Source organism: Carassius auratus, chromosome 3 (genome assembly GCF_003368295.1).
Source record: "Carassius auratus strain Wakin chromosome 3, ASM336829v1, whole genome shotgun sequence".
Taxonomy (NCBI): domain Eukaryota; kingdom Metazoa; phylum Chordata; class Actinopteri; order Cypriniformes; family Cyprinidae; genus Carassius; species Carassius auratus.
In genome coordinates, this window is record NC_039245.1 from 14,029,070 (window position 1) to 14,046,910 (window position 17,841).

General features: G+C 39.2%; 2 protein-coding genes and 1 long non-coding RNA gene across 4 annotated transcripts; 1 reads left to right on the forward strand and 2 right to left on the reverse strand.

Moving 5' to 3' along the window:
* Window positions 1-842: 842 nt before the first annotated feature.
* On the reverse strand, window positions 843-17,211 carry LOC113055941 (uncharacterized). The gene is made up of 2 exons (XR_003277623.1): window positions 17,179-17,211; window positions 843-1,194 (listed from the first exon to the last, which is right to left on the reverse strand). It is a non-coding gene; the product is annotated as an uncharacterized LOC113055941 (long non-coding RNA).
* LOC113055684 (DNA-directed RNA polymerases I, II, and III subunit RPABC2) lies at window positions 969-2,901 on the reverse strand. The gene is made up of 5 exons (XM_026222081.1): window positions 2,752-2,901; window positions 2,499-2,568; window positions 2,155-2,285; window positions 1,426-1,497; window positions 969-1,336 (listed from the first exon to the last, which is right to left on the reverse strand). The coding sequence occupies exons 1-5, from the start codon at window positions 2,769-2,771 to the stop codon at window positions 1,246-1,248; spliced, it is 384 nt and encodes a 127-aa protein (XP_026077866.1). The 5' UTR covers window positions 2,772-2,901; the 3' UTR covers window positions 969-1,245.
* LOC113054832 (GTPase IMAP family member 8-like) lies at window positions 4,904-12,700 on the forward strand. 2 transcript variants are annotated; one of them, XM_026220632.1, is made up of 6 exons: window positions 4,904-5,515; window positions 5,760-5,856; window positions 8,777-8,833; window positions 8,992-9,552; window positions 9,774-10,358; window positions 11,049-12,700. In XM_026220632.1, exons 2-6 carry the CDS (start codon window positions 5,835-5,837, stop codon window positions 12,575-12,577), a joined length of 2,754 nt encoding a protein of 917 aa, XP_026076417.1. In that variant the 5' UTR covers window positions 4,904-5,515; window positions 5,760-5,834; the 3' UTR covers window positions 12,578-12,700. The 2 variants fall into 2 exon arrangements, with proteins under 2 accessions (XP_026076417.1, XP_026076414.1); XM_026220629.1 differs by having other exon boundaries at window positions 4,904-5,386; window positions 11,049-12,699.
* Window positions 17,212-17,841: the final 630 nt, after the last annotated feature.

Here is a 17,841-nt window from a genome sequence, read left to right on the forward strand (position 1 = left end):
TCATATCTCCGTTTGCAGCTCCTCCCCACCTGCACGCGGCTACTCTCGCCGATCGGTTGCATCCAGCCGCAGCCGATGTCGAACACACCTAAAAACCCGATAGACTCGAACTATGAACTAATCAATTCTCTTTCCGGCTCATGCTGCATTGGGTTTAATGCATTGGGCTGTCACGTGATTGAGGAACGAGTCAAAAACCCGATAGACTCGAACTATGAACTAATCAATTCTCTTTCCGGCTCAAGACTGCATTGACTGACAGGTGAATTACTACTACTAGAACAGAACCCATAGAATAATGCGCATGCGCGACTGAACGAATCACTCCCCGAGACGACTCGTTCTTCCCGAGTCACATTAAAGATTCGTTCAAAATGAACGAATCGTTCAAGAACGACACATCACTACTTTTTAACCGAGATGATTTACGAGTGTGAAGCAACACAATACTCACCGTAGGTTACATGACAATGATAACTGGGACAATACTATTACTCCAGAATAGATCCATATACACACATTCATAATCTAAAGAACGCTCGTTCGTAACGGTACTTATAGCCAATACGATTACGGACCTTAAACTCCATCCACAGGAATGACATCAGCAGACGTTCATATATCTTGAGAAGTAGTTTAACCTCAAAATACAGATTCAGACACTTTAACCAGCGCAAACGATGAATATTTACATCAAGATCCCGCTGTTAGTGCGTCAGTCAAGTGGAAACGGTTCGTTATCGCTGATACATTCGAATCAAACCCCGCGAAACTCTTCTCATGTCTATGCTTACTTTACATAAAGATAACAATAATAATAAAAAAAAAGATTTATAAATTAGTTATTGTTTCCTAAATTTATTTTGTGGTAATCAACAGCTTAAAATCAAACTATTAAACACATTCAGTGTGAATCTACTGATAATGTAACATTGTTTCACAAGAATTTGAAAAATAATTGCAGTGTATAATTTCCTACAAAAAAAGTTTAATATTGCATGAATAAAACGGAAACGAATGAACAATAAATAATGAGATTGAGAATGCACTGGTCCTCTTTGCTGAGAGTTTATCATGTGTTTGTGCTGCCCTCCTGTGGACAAACAGAGGAACTGCTGGAAGAAACATGAAGCTCCAGAACAGAAGACTTGAGATCTGAGCTTTAAACACTGCTGAGTGTGTGTGTGTGTGTGTCTCTCAGTCAGTGATGGTGTGTATCTCTCAGTCAGTGATGGTGTGTGTGTCTCAGTCAGTGATGATGAGCTCGTCACAGCCCCAGTCCTCATAACTCCCATCTGGCAGATACCGACGGATGATGATGGGGATCTTCCTGCTCCTGATTAACACACACCACACACAAACATACTAATTCTGACTCTGTCAGTGATGCTGTAATATAATAAAATGTTTTTTTTTTTGTCGTACTTGAGTTCTTTCATGGCGATCTGCAGTGGATCCGTCTCTCCTTCCAGCTCCACCATCACTGGTGCACACATCCTGTCAAACAGGAAGTGATGTCACTGATGATTCATGCAGGGTTATGAGCATTTAAATAAAACAAATATAAAGCTGATTCAAAGCAATGTTTCTTAAAAAAAAAAAAAGAAAAGTGCTATACAAATAATATTTACTGGCTTTTATTTATACTGATGTTTTTAAGGTTAAAAAAACTGTTTATTAAACCTTTTTGTTAATTTAAATAAGACTGAAAATGTAAATATTGTATGAAAAGCAGACAATGGAAATTATAAATGCTTTCTTTGCAGCAACTTTGCATGAGAAATTAAAATAAGTTTAAGTACTAACATGACTGATACTAAATAAAGGGAAATGTTTAACAAAAGTGACAAAAGCACAAAAAATCTGAAAACAAACTCAAAATATGAATACAGTAATAGTATATTAATAACAGTAATCTGATACTGCTGTGTGTGATATATATTTGACTCTCAGCATCGTAAGGTGAAGACACAAACAAACAGGAGACAGAACAAACACACAGCGCTCGTGATTTCAGAAGATAAATAGCACAGACACTGGTCAACGATGAAGGTTTCTCCTCATTCACACACACACCAAATGAGGTTTACTCTGAAAGGCTATGCCACACATTCACTAGAGTTCACTTGGGTGTGAGGGTCAGAGGTCACTCACGCGATCTGCAGCGCTCGTGTCCCCAGCACTCGTGCGCGCTCGTATTTGGTCATGTACGGAGTGGTGATCCTCTTCTGATTGGCCTGCTGTCCTTCACCCGCCGGCAGGATCTGAACGTGCTCCTGATCCTCCTGCACACACACACAGAGAGAGAGATTATCAATATGCATAAACGATCCCTCAAATACTGGAGGCATCTTAAACCTAGTCCCACAGAAACGCTTCATTTTAAAGCGCTACAAACCCAAGAACTGAACCCTGAAAGAGTCCACTCAATCAGCTAATTCTATATACGTTATCAGATATACATTCATCAGACACGACGATATAAACTCTGTTCTCACATCTTCCACGTTCTCCAGATCATCCAGAGCCTCCTCATCTTCAACATCATCGAAATCTCCGTCGTCGAAACTGAGCACAGACAAAACACAGAACCAGAGATGAACAAACAAGCAGACAAACAAACGAAATACTCGCTCGACCTCGCGCTTTAAATCCAGACAGGATTCACAAACACTACGTTCTTAAGAGTCTCGTCGTGTTTACACTCACAAACATCTCAGAAACACTCTAACAGACGCGCTGGGAACTCACTTGTCTTCGTTATCAGACATTATTGATGTCTCGCGTGTCGTATAAAACGATTAAATTGTTAAATTCCTAAATAATTAGAATTGTTGTCTCTTCGCGAATCAAAGCATGGAAAGAACTTCCGGCGGTGCTGCAGTTTCCAAAGTCCGTACAGAAACACAAGCGCAACAACACTGACCTCGTACGTAAACAAAAACCGACGTGTGTGTGTGTATATATATATATATATATATATATATATATATATATATATATATATATATATATATATATATATATATATATATATATATTATTATTATTATTATTATTATGGCGTTTATATGCATATTAATAATTAAATAATGAGTGGTTCGCTGGAGATTGTATGATTGAAATGTAAGTTACACTCTTGGAAGACAACGTTTGCATTAGTTTTGTTGAAAATATCATTGAATATACAGTGAGTTACAATTGTTTAAATCATAGACATATACGCCTCACTGGCCGCTCGACCGCACGTCAACGTCGCCGCCATATTGGAGTGGGCAACTCTCATAACTCTCACATCAGGACAGAAGAAAACATACCTGACTCATCGACAGATTGGACACCTACAAACCGTCACACGATAATAAAAAAAGACTCCGAAGTGCTGAACTGAATCAACAGAGTCGTGAACAGGCTCCGAAGTCCCGATCTGAATCAACCGAGTCGCGAACAGGCTCCGAAGTCCCGATCTGAATCAACCGAGTCGCGAACAGGCTCCGAAGTCCCGATCTGAATCAACAGAGTCGCGAACAGGCTCCGAAGTCCCGATCTGAATCAACAGAGTCGCGAACAGACTCCGAAGTCCCGATCTGAATCAACAGAGTCGCGAACAGGCTCCGAAGTCCCGATCTGAATCAACAGAGTCGCGAACAGGCTCCGAAGTGCCGATCTGAATCAACCGAGTCGCGAACAGACTCCGAAGTGCCGATCTGAACCAACAGAGTCGCGAACAGGCTCCGAAGTGCCGATCTGAATCAACAGAGTCGCGAACAGGCTCCGAAGTGTCGATCTGAATCAACCGAGTCGCGAACAGACTCCGAAGTGCCGATCTGAATCAACCGAGTCGCGAACAGGCTCCGAAGTCCCGATCTGAATCAACAGAGTCGCGAACAGGCTCCGAAGTGTCGATCTGAATCAACCGAGTCGCGAACAGACTCCGAAGTGCCGATCTGAATCAACCGAGTCGCGAACAGGCTCCGAAGTGCCGATCTGAATCAACAGAGTCGCGAACAGGCTCCGAAGTGCCGATCTGAATCAACCGAGTCGCGAACAGACTCCGAACAGGAGCTCATTAATTAAACACAATTTGGAACTCATGTCCACAATATTTTTGTGTTGTGTCATTAGTTGTGTCTTAATTTGATTAATAATTATTATTTTAAAATTACATTTCAATTTCTTTTATTTTACTCTTTATTTTACTATTAATTTATTCTTCATTTTTATCTATTCTGTATTATTCCAGCCTTTATATTACATATTCTTCTTGCTATTATTAACCTATTGTTGTTCAGTTATTTATTATGGTATTATTCATATTATACATAGAATTTAATAAATCTATTATATCTCATATGTTATTGTAACGTTGTACTCGCTTTTCATATTATTCCCTTTACTTTAAGTTGTACTACATATACTTTTTAATATAACATATCACTTTTACTATATTTCTACTGTGCACTGTATCAGTGCATATTTTCTTTTTCACTGGATCCGTAGCCTCATCAGTAACATGTTATTATTTGTTGTGGAGTTCATCTGTAGGCTATAGTGCTATCAAAATGAAAATCAGACTACAAGTGTGTCACTTTTTGATTTGTATTTACTTGTTTTATTAAATTTTCTCAACGATAGTAAATTATTAGTTTTTAAATATGTATTATTTAGGTTTTATCCCAGTACTTCAAAGGGAATGGGCTGTGTTCTGACCTGAGACACAAGAAAGAGAGAAAAAAAAGAAAGAAAAATGTTGCGATTGAACACAGAGAAAGCAATAAAACAACGTACATTCAAATGACATTACATGAATATGTCACAGTTATACTAAATTAACAGATTTGTAAACCGAGACAAATGTGAGCTTTCAATTAATAAATTTTTCAAACCTTACTAAACAACTGGAGGCAAAGTTTTTTTAAACTGTTTTTTAACCTCTGAAATTGGTTGGTAAGTGAGAACGTTAGGGTGTTTCTATTCAGTAAAAACGCAGCTCCCCCGTTTACTTTAATTTGTTTTAAGGCAGTCTTGCCCTCACTAACATGGCGGACGCGTTGACGTATCGCGGCGACGGCTCAAAGCGGCCAATGAGGCGTCTAGGTATTTATATGTCTATGGTTTAAATGTACTGAGAGACTGTGAAATACAAACGTGTCAGTACGCAAATAAAATCGTGCGTTTATTTGAAATCTTTAATAAGAAAATTATCAACTGCCTTCAACTTTTCTCCAATGCAGTTAAAGTGAAAGGGAGTTGAAGAACCGAGTGACTGAAGGATGAGGCTAAACAGATAATTATTATTAATGATAAACGAGTGATTCGTGACAAACTCCGCCCACACAGGTTTCTTCCTGCTTTCATGAAGGGAATGACAAACTTCGACATGCTGGTATCACTTTTACTTTAAAGACACTCTCCGTTCTATATAGTTTAATAAGTAAATATAATATACGACGCAAAATGATGATTTTATGACCGTATTAAAAGTGTAATTGTAACTGTATGAGTCGCAGAAATGGTTGGTTTCACTTTCATATATATCAGAGAACAACAATAACACAATCTAAAGTTGTTTCTTAGGGGAAAATGTACAGTTGTAATTAATCAGTTCTTATTAAGTTTAATGCCTTTGTTGCATTTTGAATACATTTTAATTTAAAATTCTGCACATTTCTAAACAAATCTCTCAGACAGCTCTTGTTTTGTCATTAAATCGTATGTTTAGTGTGTTAATAAGGTTAAACCAGTGTAATATCTGACAGGATGATGAAGAGAAACATCAGGACTCAGAGAAGATGATGATCAGCTGATGAGTAAAGAAAGAACAGAACATAAACATGTCCAGCAGAGAAAGACGAGGTGAGACTCATCTAGCAATCATATTAATAGCTGAATCAATATCAGAGTCAGTCATCTCTTTTAAAGAAAATACATTTGCAAAATGTGGAGATTTACATGTTTACAAAACATCTTGAGTTGATCTGCTTAATTAATAAAAGTAGATCATGTAAAGAAGAGCTGAAATTCAGTTAGAAGAGCTCTAATCTGTCCTTTTGTAAGATGAACAGCGGATTTATCTAGTTTTTCATTAAGTTTTACTCAATTACTATTAAGTACAATGAAATGTGGAGAATTTTTACTTTGAGTTTTTACAATAAAAGTTATTTATTTATTTGTTTATTTTTGGTATTTGGGGATATTTAAAGGGGGGGGGTGTGAATTGCTCATTTTCACTCAATATCCTGTTAATCTTGAGTACCTATAGAGTAGTACTGCATCCTTCATAACTCCAAAAAGTCTTTAGTTTTATTATATTCATAAGAGAAAGATAGTCTGTACCGATTTTTCCCGGAAAAACACGACCGGCTGGAGGCGTGACGTGTGGGCGGAGCTAAAGAATCACGAGCGCCAGTAGGCTTTTGAGTTGAGAGTGTGTGGAAGCTGTGACATTACCGTGAGGACAAAACCATCATCCAAAACAAACCATGGCTAACAGTCAGATTCAGCCGTTTATTTATGATCCAGAAACTGAACGAGAGCAGCAGCAGCAATGACTCGCTCCGAGCGGGGCTTGAACCCGGGTCTCCGGCATGGGAGGGGACGCACTAACAAGGAGGCAGAGATATTTGAAGCAGTTTTACTTACCGCCTGCGGTTCCAACACACAATCGTGACCCTTTTTCCTTGGGATTGCATCATCCTTAAGAAATAAACGATAAGCAAATCCGTCGTCAAACTGGGCCTTGTTTGTAAAACAAGCATTTTAGAAATGCAGGGAACAAACACAAACACTTGCACAACTCCGTTGATGCTCTGTAAAAATAAACTCCATCCACTGGTCCCTTAATGCTGTTTCTCTTTTGGTAATCTGTGCAGGGTTGTCTTGCCCTGGCAACCAAAAACACACTTCTTTTGTGACATTTTGCGACGCTCTCGCTCTGATCAGTGAAGTCTGTTGTGCTCTCAGTGCTCTGCTATATGGGAGCGCGCTCTTCCGGCAGAAGTGCCTCAGGACCCATATAAGGAAATTCCGCTCCATCTAACGTCACACAGAGCCATACTCGAAAAAAAACTTTCCGAAACTTGTGACAAACCAGAAGAAGTATTTTTGGAACAGAAATACTCCTTCAAACGTACAACTTAATTTTTGAAACTTTGTCCATGTTTAGCATGGGAATCCAACTCTTTAACAGTGTAAAAAACTCAGTATGCATGAAATAGCATTTCAATCCCCTTTAAGCATTCCTTCTCAGTCATGTTTCTGTTGATGTTTCAGGTCATGAGTGTTTTAGATTCACCAATTAGAGCTTTATTAAGAAGTTGTAACATGTCTCTAGAAAAGACATTAGTCAAAATAATCACTAAGTAAAGATGTCAAACAAAATGTCTAGACATGGCATTGGTCATAGAGCTCACTGTAGCAGCGCCTCAGGTGTTGAAATAGATTTATTGCCCAAGGTTCACACATACTCCGTTTGCAGTGCATATAGTATGTGTATGTGGTGCAGAAGCAGCAGCGAGAGCGCGTTATTGTAACACGAAAGCACATAAAAATAATGTATGAGCGCCAATCTCTCCGCTCGCACGCAGATTTCCTTTGCTTGGTCACAAAACCAGACACGTGTGTTCATATACACGATGCTCTCACCCGGAGAGAGTGTGCACACTTAAAATGTGTCTCCCTTCATTCAAACTGTGTCCTGTGCACTCACAGCTCTCTATATGCTCATGCGCTAGATATTCATGTGTGAATGTGTGAACCTGGAGTTAGGCATATGCCCAGTCTGTTCTGTTCTCGCGCTCCATTTAGGTGCACTTCATTCTGACTGGTTCACATAGCATACTGCGGGAGGTCAGGCCCCAGAAAATCATGCTATTAAGCGATTTAGAAATTGTGCACGTTCAAATTGTGATTTTATTACGATTTAGATTAATAGCACAGCCCTAGTATGCGGGTGCTGAGCCTGTGATGGTTCTATATGCAAGCATCAATACCTTGAACTTGATGCGAGCCACAACCAGTAGCCAGTGCAAGGAGATAAAGAGAGGTGTAACATGGGCTCTTTTGGGCTCGTTGAAGAAAGGTCATGCCGCTGCATTCTGAATCATCTGTAGAGGTTTGATTGTGCTTGATGGAAGTCCAGCCAGAAGAGCATTGCAGCAGTCCAGCCTTGAAATGACAAGGGCCTGAACTTTCTGATGCTGTGCAATGCAAACCTGCAAGATCAAGCAGTCATTGCAGTGTGGTCTTTGAAGGTCAGCCGGTCATTAAAGGTAACATCAGGATTTCTGACTGAAGTTGACTGGGTAATTGTAGAAGAACCTAGCTGGATGGAGTAATTATACTGTAGACTTGGAGTGGCAGGGAAGACAAGAAGCTCAGTCTTTGCCAGATTGAGCTGTAGGTGGTATTCTTTCATCCATGCCGGGATGTCCCAAGCAGTCTGAGATATGTGCAGCTGTGTGTCATCAGCTTAGCAATGGTAGCCATGTGCCTGTATGATGGGACCCAGTGATGTAGTGTATATGGAGAAGAGGAGCGGTCCAAGAACTGAACCCTGAGGAACCCCAGTGACCAGTTGATGAACAGAAAAGAAGGAGAAGATGGGAGTTCTAGCAGTGGATGTGGTTGGTTTGAAGTCCTGTGTGTGTGGGGCTAAGAAATGACTACTGATCATTCTGGTTTTGTCTGTGAAGAATGTGGCGCAATCATCAGCTGTTATAGAAGTGGTGGAGGGGGACAGAGGACAGAATTAAATTTGTGTTTTTCATTTCTACAGCTGTTGTTCATGGTACTGCTCAGAGGAGAAGACATAGCAAAGAAATACCACCCAACCGTAAGTCTAGAGAAGAATATTAATGTCTATAATGATCAATATACAACAAATGTGGGCAGTTTTTCTCAATCTAAATGGTGTCCTCCTGGAGTGTACTATCTGTGATAGTAGAATGCTACTACAGTTCTTAATGTTGTAACATGTTTTGTGTGTTTCAGTGAGTGATGTGACTCCTCTGAGGATTGTTCTTCTGGGGAAGAGCGTGTCAGAAAACAGTCTCGTAGGAAACTTCATCTTAAGACGAGCAGCGTTTGACAGTGAAGCTGCACCAGATGTTGTAGAGAGAGTCGGAGGAAGACTGAAGGACAGACACCTGATGATCATCAACAGTCCTCAGCTGCTCCAGACGAACATCTCAGATCATCAGATCACACACACAGTGAGAGAGTGTGTGTTTCTGTCTGATCCAGGACCTCATGTGATCGTTCTGCTCCTCAAACATGAGCAGTGTTCAACAGAAGATCAAGAGTGTGTGGAGAAGGTGCTGGGATCTTTCTCTGAGCAGGTTTATCAACACAGCATGTTGCTCAGCACACAAGAGACCACAGAAACCAGTGACGTCCTACAGAACATCATTCAGAAGTGTGCAAACAGACACTTCAGTCTTCAGAGAAGCAGCTCTCCTGAGGATCTTCTGCTGATGTTTGAGGACATTGTGAAAATGAATGATGGACGACACCTGGAGTGTGATGGAGCTGCACAGTGTTTCACAGTGGAGAGTGAGTGTGAGGATATTTGATGTTTCAATTCAATTTTAAGTTTATCTGTATAGTGCTTTTTACGATACAGATTGTTGCAAAGCAACTTTACAGACAATTAAGTTTCTGCAATATTTAGTTGTAGCTTATCAGTGGAGAATGTCAGTTTATATACGGAAAAACCAATCAATGAAATGTTTCTAGTGATAACTGAACATGTTTAAATCTTCTTCTTCTGTTAGTTTCAGAGGCTGTGAAGCTGAATCTGGTCGTGTGTGGGAGCGACGGGATGTTAAAATCCTCTGTATCAGAGCTGATCCTGCAGCAGACAGACGGGGAGCTTCATGATCGTCAGATCAGAGTGATAGAGCTTCCGGCTCTGACTCGTCTCTCAGAAGAGGAAGTGATGCGTCAGACTCTCAGCTGTGTGTCTCTCTGTGATCCTGGAGTTCATGCTTTCCTCATCATTGTTTCTGGTGCTCCACTCAATAATGAAGACAAAGCAGAAACAGAGAAGATCCAGAAGATCTTCAGCTCAAGGATCAACAAACACCTCATGATCCTCATAATGCAGGACTCAGAGCATCAGACAGAACGCAGTGAAGAGACACAGTCTGTCATCGAGCGATTCGGAGGACGACATCAGTTCTTCGGTTCAAAAACACAAGTGTCCACATTGATGGAGAAGATCGAGCAGATGCTGGAAGAAAACAGAGGAGAGTTTTACTCCACAGAGACATTTCTGGAGGCTCAGATGAAAAAACTGATGAAATATGAAGAGATGAAGAAGAAAATTCATTCACTAGAGACACATTTACTGTCACAAGGTATATATATTTTTTATCATTTGTATTTTATGTATTTGTATTTATAAACAGCAAAACTGTGACATTCAACATTCTTAAAGGGTTACTCCACCCCATAATCAAAATATTGTCATTAATCACCATGTCGTTCCAAACCCATGAAAGCTTTGTTCGTCTTCAGAGCACAATTTAAGATATTTTGGATGAAAACAGGGAGGCTTGAGACTATCCCATTGACTGCCAAATAAATAACAGTGTCAAGGTCCAGGAAAGTATGAAAGACATCATCAGAATAGTCCATCTGCCATCCGTGGTTCAACTGTAGGATTATGAAGCGACTAGAATACTTTTTGTACACAAAGAAACCAAAAGTAATGACTTCATTTTACAATTCCTCTCCTCTGTGTCTCTCCAAGTCAGCGTAGAGGCATTTTGGAAAAGCTGAGCAGGCAGTGTATGCTCTTCTGTATCAGCCACGCCACAAGGATATGTTTTTTGTATTGTATTTACACTTTGGTTTGAAAGAAAACAGTGCATCAGCTCAGCGCGGCTGATACAGAAGATCGTACAATGCCTGCGTACTGCTCAGATTTGCCAAAATGGTGCTACGCTGATTTGGAGATCAATGAACCCCCTGTAGATCTTGTCATGAGAGTAAATTAATATATTTTCTTACATTTCTGTATGATTTGTTTTGTTTTTAATTTTCAGTTTCAAGAGAAAACACAGATGATGAACTGAGGATTGTGCTTCTGGGAAAAACTGGAGTTGGGAAAAGTGCAACTGGAAACACAATCTTAGGAAGAAATGCTTTTAAAGCAGAAACATCATTTGAGTCAGTGACTAAAGAGAGTCAGAGAGAATCATGTGAAATCAACGGTCGACGTGTTACTGTGATCGACAATCCAGGACTGTTTGATACTGAACTCAGTAATGAAGAGATCCAGAGAGAAATCAGACACTGTATCTCCATGATCCTGCCTGGACCACATGTGTTTCTCTTACTGCTTCCACTGGGACGATTCACTAAACATGAGGAAGCATCAGTGGAGATCATCCAGGAGACGTTTGGGGAGAAATCTTTAATGTACACCATGGTGCTCTTCACCAGAGGAGACGATCTGAAGAACAAGACCATTGATCAGTGTTTGGGGAAACCTGGATCTCCTCTGATGAAGCTGATCGAAGCGTGTGGAAACAGATTTCATGTGTTCAATAATAATCAGACTGAAGACCGAACACAGGTGACTGATCTACTGCAGAAGATAGACGACATGCTGAGAGAGAACGGAGCGAGTTTCTACTCATGTAAGATGTTCAGAGACATGGAGAGAGAAAGACAAGAACAACAGATCAAGATCATGATGGACAGAGTCAGAGAAAGAGAGGAAGTGATGAAGAAAGAACAAGAGACATTGAAACATGAAACTGAGCAACTGAAGCAAGAAAACAAGAAGATAAAAGCAGAAAAAGAGAAACTTCAGATCAAATATAACAAAGAAACAGAAGAACTGATGAACAGAATAGAAATTGAGAGGAGAAAAAGAGAAGAAGAGTTTACTGAGAGAGAAAAACGATACAAAACACTAATGAAAGAAAAAGAAGAGAGTGAGGAAAAGATGTGTGAGAAGATGAAGAGAGAACGAGAGGAATGGGAGAAACAGAAACTAGAGGAAAAGATGAGAAGAGAAGAAGAGGATGAGAAAAGAAGAGAGAAAGAACAGAGAGTTTGGCATGAATTTAATCAGAAATTGACACGAGAGAGAGAGAGAATGGAAAGAGAGAAAGAATATTTTCAATCTAAATGTGAAACAGAAGAAAACAAGATGAAGATCCTGATGGAGAAAGTGAAAAGAGAACAAGAAGAACGGATGAAGAAATATGAAGAAGAGAAAGAGAGAATGACCATGATGATGAAGGGAGAACGAGAAAATCAGGACAAAGAGAGAAAGAGAAGGGAAGAAGAGTTCAGAGAGAGAGAAGAACGATATAAAACACTGATGAAAGAAAAAGAAGAGAGTGAGGAAAAGATGCGTGAGAAGATGAAGAGAGAACGAGAGGAATGGGAGAAACAGAAACTAGAGGAAAAGATGAGAAGAGAAGAGGAGGATGAGAAAAGAAGACAGGAAGAACAGAGAGTTTGGTATGAATTTAATCTGAGACTGAAACAAGAGAGAGAGAGAATGGAAAGAGAAAAGAAGAACTTCAATCTAAATATGAAGCAGAAGAAAACAAGATGAAGATCCTGATGGGCAAAGTGAAAAGAGAACAAGAAGAACGGATGAAGAAATATGAAGAAGAGAAAGAGAGAATGAAGATGATGATGGAGGAAGAACGACAAAATCATGAGAAAGAGAGAAAGATGAGGGAAGAAGAATTCAGAGAGAGAGAAGAACGATATACAGCGCTGATGAAAGACAGAGAGGAAAAGGAGAGGAAAATGCTTGAGAAGATGAATCAGGAACGATTGCAGTGGGAGAAACAGAAACAAGATGAAAGGCAGAAAAGAGAAGAAGAAAAAATCGAAAAACAGATATTTGACCTTTACATGGAACAACAAAGTCCAGATTACAGAATGAGTAAGATGAAAACAATCAATATGATTCTGTCAATGTAAATATTAAAGTATATTTCTTATTTATGGTTTGTTTTCAGTTATAGTGTTCTGGTTAAATTCTGTATTTAAAAAGCCCTTACTACATGCAGCTTATAAACATAAAGGTCACTTTTATTGTTGCTCCGTCTTACAGTCATTCAGCTTTTGTCTGATGTTCTAGCCATTGATCACATAAGTGACAAATGATGTTCATTCATTCATTCATCTTTCTACTCACATTACTTGCAATAATTTCAGAAGATTTATCCTGGACATTTTCTGACATGAATAAAAAGTGATAATAATTTATCTAGTGTAAGTTTGCATAGAATGATAAGTGCATGTTGAAATAAAATTAGTAATTGTGTGAATGTTTTTTTTTTTCCATACAGTGCGAAAAGTACAGAGAGTTCCTGTCAACATCCAGGATACTCCAGTCTTCCATCTCCGATTCCTAAGGATTGTTCTTCTGGGTAAAATTGGTCGTGGAAAGAGTGCATCTGGAAACACAATACTGGGACAGAAAGTGTTTAAATCTGAGGTTGAGTTTGATTCAGTAACCTGTCAATGTTCAGTGAATCATGCCACTTTTTCAGGAAGATCTGTGTCTGTAGTTGATACTCCTGGATTCTTTGACACACGAGATGTGTTGAACACAGGTGAGCAGGTAACGAAAGAGATAGCAAGAAGTGTTTATTTGTCCAGTCCTGGACCGCATGCTTTTCTCATTGTTCTGCGTGCAACTGACAGATTCACTGAACATGATCAGCAGATTCCTCAGATGATTGAGATGATGTTTGGTCAGGAGGTGTTAAAATACTCCATCATTCTCTTCACTTGTGGAGATCAGCTGAAAGGAAAGTCCATTGAGGATCTCATTAAGGAGAACAGTCAATTAAGACATCTAGTTCAAGAGTGTGGAGACAGATATCACGTCTTCAACAATGAAGATGAGAATAACAGAGAGCAAGTGAATGATCTGCTGAAGAAGATTGACACAATGATAGAGCAGAATGATGGATACTACAGTAATCAGATGTTTCAAGATGCTCAGAGATACAGACAAGAGGAAGAAAAGAGGAGAAAGAGAGAGGAGGGAAAACAACAAGAGGAGAATCAAATAGTCAGATTCCAGAATATCAGATCAGAGTATGAAGCTCAAAGACTTAAAGCAGAGTGACAGAGAGCAGGTGAATGATCTGCTGCAGAAGATTGACACAATGATAGAGAAGAATGGAGGATACTTACAGTAATTGGATGCTTGAAGATGCTCAGGAATTCAGACAAGAGGAGAAAAAGAGAAAGAGTGCCTACCATCATGGCCTCCTAACAATCCCCAATCTGCTGATTGGCTGCTGATTGTCTCCTCTCCATCAGTAAGCTGGTGTGTGGTGAGGATTCTGGCGCACTATGGCTGCCGTCGCATCATCCAGGTGGATGCTGCACACTGGTGGTGGATGAGGAGATACCCACTGTATATGTAAGCGCTTTGAGTGTCTAGAAAAGCGCTATATAAATGTAAGGAATTATTATTATTATGAACAGGAACGAGCACACTTGACAATGAATAAAATGAAATACGGTGTGTTTTCTGTTAACTGGCAAATACAATTGATGAAATACAATTAGGTGAACTGGTAGAGGGTGAGTTTCACACCAGCCCGGAACACACACTTTCAAAGAGTAACTGACTGTAGCATTGTTTTTCAGATAAGCAAGTTTGGTAACTAAGCATGTGTTTTAAATATTTGCAAACATATTATGGTATTTTTATGCTTTAGTAGAGTAAAAAAACTTACATACAGTACCTTTTAAGCTTTTTCCCCCTTATTCTGTTAACAATCACCTAAATTAAAAGACAGTTCATAAATAAACTGAAATGGCAAACCAGAAGATGGCTCATTCCAACTCACACCTTATGCATTTTCTATTATATATAACATTTCCTCATGTAATGGCAAAAACAATGTTGGGTTTTCCCTGTAACCCCCTTTTATTATTTACAACCACCTGGAGAATGCGCGTACAGGGTCAGACTCACAGCCCGAATCCAAGAAAATCCAAGTGTTGTCATGGAATGTTTGTTGATATTTATTGCAAATGTGAACTGATTTAAATGACTTAAATATTCCTTTGTAGCGCTTGGAGTTTAGCTTTCTCCTATAAGCAAAAGCTCCTGCAACACAGATCCAGGCCGAGGTCAAAGACTGTATCTGCTGGCACGCTTTCTTCTCGTCATGCTCTGAACCAAGGGTCATCAACTATATTTGTCAAAGGGCCAGAATTTTTCTCTGCAGACACTGTAAAGGCCAGATACTCGTAATATAAAATAAAATTCGAATTGTATCCTTATATGTTATTATTTGATATAGTAATTCTAATTCCAAATTTATGTTATTTTTTTACATATTACCTGTACTGCAGCAAGCCACCAGGGGAAGATAGCGAAATTTTAGGCTTCATATTTATGAGGCTGTCAAGCTATCCATCACTGTCACATGCAGGTCGTAGTTTGTGGAGAACATTAGAAGAAAGGCCTTCTGAATATATTTAAATGAAAAAATGGCACTCTCAAAGAGCCTTAAGCGAAAAGTTGATTCAGAGAACCGTAGTTTTAATGAATAATGGACTGATAAGTACGTATTCATAGTGCCTACTGTTAGAAATGCTGTAGGTACCTGTGTGCCTCATTTGCTTTTTTTCTCGTTAGATTTAAAAATAAATAAATATGGAACGGACCCGAATATTCGTTCGGTGGGTTGGTATTCGATTTGAAAATTCGAATATAATTTTTATTATTATTATTACTTTTTTTTTGCACACCTGGGATCCCCCAGCGAAACAGTTCTCATTCCCCCTTGTGAGCATCTCAGCTGCGTGGCGTGTCCGTTTTTATTTCCGCTCCCGTATTTAACAGGTTGGAGTTTGCACACTGAGGCCGGTGACACACTGGCTGCGTGGCGTGAGCGCCGCGTGTCTGAAGCGTCCCAGAAGCGTCCCAGAAGCGTGGCGGATTCTGTGTCTTTACACACCAGAAGCTTGCGTGACGCGGCGCTGGCGCGCTGCTGCTGTAGAGGGAGACCGTTGACAGACCAGGCTCATGTCTTCATTACAACAATATATACTTTTTTCTACACACCTACGCCTACTGATAAAGGACACCGTCAAAAGTATTGACGGCGAAATAGATTATGTTTGACAGGTGCAATATTTGAAAAAAAAAAATATTTTTTTATTACATTTATATCTGAATTTATGTCAACCTGTCGACTTTCAAATATCAAAATATCAGGAATTCATATGTATTTGTGTACAAAATGACATTTAAACACATTTTCCTATTATATTTAGCCTGGAAAAGCTTCCAACAGGCGCGCGTGTCGCGGTAAAAATAGGCGTCGGTTCTATTTCTAGCAAGCAAGCGTTTGCCGCGCGGCTCGAGCCGCGCCTGAGACGCGCGTCTCACGCAGGCGGTCTGTATGCTCTAACCTGTTAACATGGGAGCCGAATTAAAAACCGACACGCCACGCGGCTGAGACGCTTGCGCCACGCATCCAGTGTGTCACCGGCCTGAGACACGCGTCTCAGTCGCGCTCGAGCCACGCGGAAAACGCGTGCATGCTAGAAATAGAACCGACGCGTGTTCCAGCAATGGGAGTGTTCTCTGGCTAGAGCGCAGAACAGCGGAGTTTGTATGGACCGAAGTGCATGTCTGAGCTTGTGTTTTGTTGACATTGTGGAAAATAGAATAATAGAAACAAAATGTATTAGCATTTTTACCCGTTATTATTAATCTAAATTAATCTCGTTTTTAATTTAACTTAATTTCGTTTTTTCTTTATTTAAATTTCGTTTTTTCTTTATTTAAATTTCGTTTTTTTCTTTAATTTAATTTTTTTTTTTTTCTAATTAAAATTTCGTTCTTTCTTTATTTTAAATTTCGTTTTTTTTATTTAAATTGAGTTTTTTCTTTATTTTAAATTTAGTTTTTTCTTTAATTTAAATTTCGTTTTTCTTTATTTACATTTCGTTTTAAATTTCGTTGTTCCTTTATTTAAATTTCGTTTTTTCTTTATTTAAATTTCCTTTTTCTTTATTTAAATCTACCCTTACTGTGCCAATTTGTTAATCAGAAAAATTGTAGGGAAGTTTGAACTATTGCTGATCAGGAGATTGTGCTCGCCCCAGGGTGTCAGTAAAAACACGGCACAGGATTCAGAACATTCTGACTTTACTGTAGTAAACGTGTGTGTGTGTGTGTGTGTGTGTGTGTGTGGTCTGAAATAAACAAATAAATAACATATTACAATAATATAACGACAACATATATACATGATATTCCAACCGTGATATTCCCATCTAATACAATTCCTAGTTAACTGCAATACTTAAATTTCCCTCTAGATGGCGCATTCAGCATGTATAACAGTAATTTGCAAATTCTCCGTGTCTGTTATAAAGTGATGAGTAATCATCGTATACGAACGGGATTACGGAGAATATGATAAAATCAACATCTAAACACTTATTAACTGAATTATGATGCACCAAACAATGATACATAAGGAATGAAGTAAATAAATAACTTTATATGCATAATCTGTTATATTTAACTACTTCAGCGTGAGTTCAGAACTCTGAGGAGACAGACATCTTGCTAATTTCTTTAAAATAAAGCCATAACAGGGCGGGATAACTATATTAAGTATCAGAACTATATAGACTTACATCTTTGCATAAACGCACACAAAGTAGGCAAACTCCAAAGATTAATATCAGGAACTCAGGAACATGCGTTCATTCTCTTCACTCCGCTCGCTGACAAGAGAGGTCGGGAAGTTTCTAGCTCGCCACCCATCGTCCTTTTCCAACGTCATCCAATAAATGGACTCTGATTGGTTAGACCTC

What these genes read in the sequence shown, in the direction of transcription:
- LOC113055684 (XM_026222081.1), bottom strand. Translation starts at nt 2,771, where the DNA reads ATGTCTGATAACGAAGACAA. An exon ending in ATCTGGAGAACGTGGAAGAT is followed by an intron (nt 2,286 to 2,498) that starts GTGAGAACAGAG and finishes GTGTGTGTGCAG; the next exon opens with GAGGATCAGGAGCACGTTCA. An exon ending in ATCGCCATGAAAGAACTCAA is followed by an intron (nt 1,337 to 1,425) that starts GTACGACAAAAA and finishes TGTGTTAATCAG; the next exon opens with GAGCAGGAAGATCCCCATCA.
- LOC113054832 (XM_026220632.1), top strand. Translation starts at nt 5,835, where the DNA reads ATGTCCAGCAGAGAAAGACGAG. An exon ending in CAAAGAAATACCACCCAACC is followed by an intron (nt 8,834 to 8,991) that starts GTAAGTCTAGAG and finishes TGTGTGTTTCAG; the next exon opens with TGAGTGATGTGACTCCTCTG. An exon ending in ACAGTGTTTCACAGTGGAGA is followed by an intron (nt 9,553 to 9,773) that starts GTGAGTGTGAGG and finishes TTCTTCTGTTAG; the next exon opens with TTTCAGAGGCTGTGAAGCTG.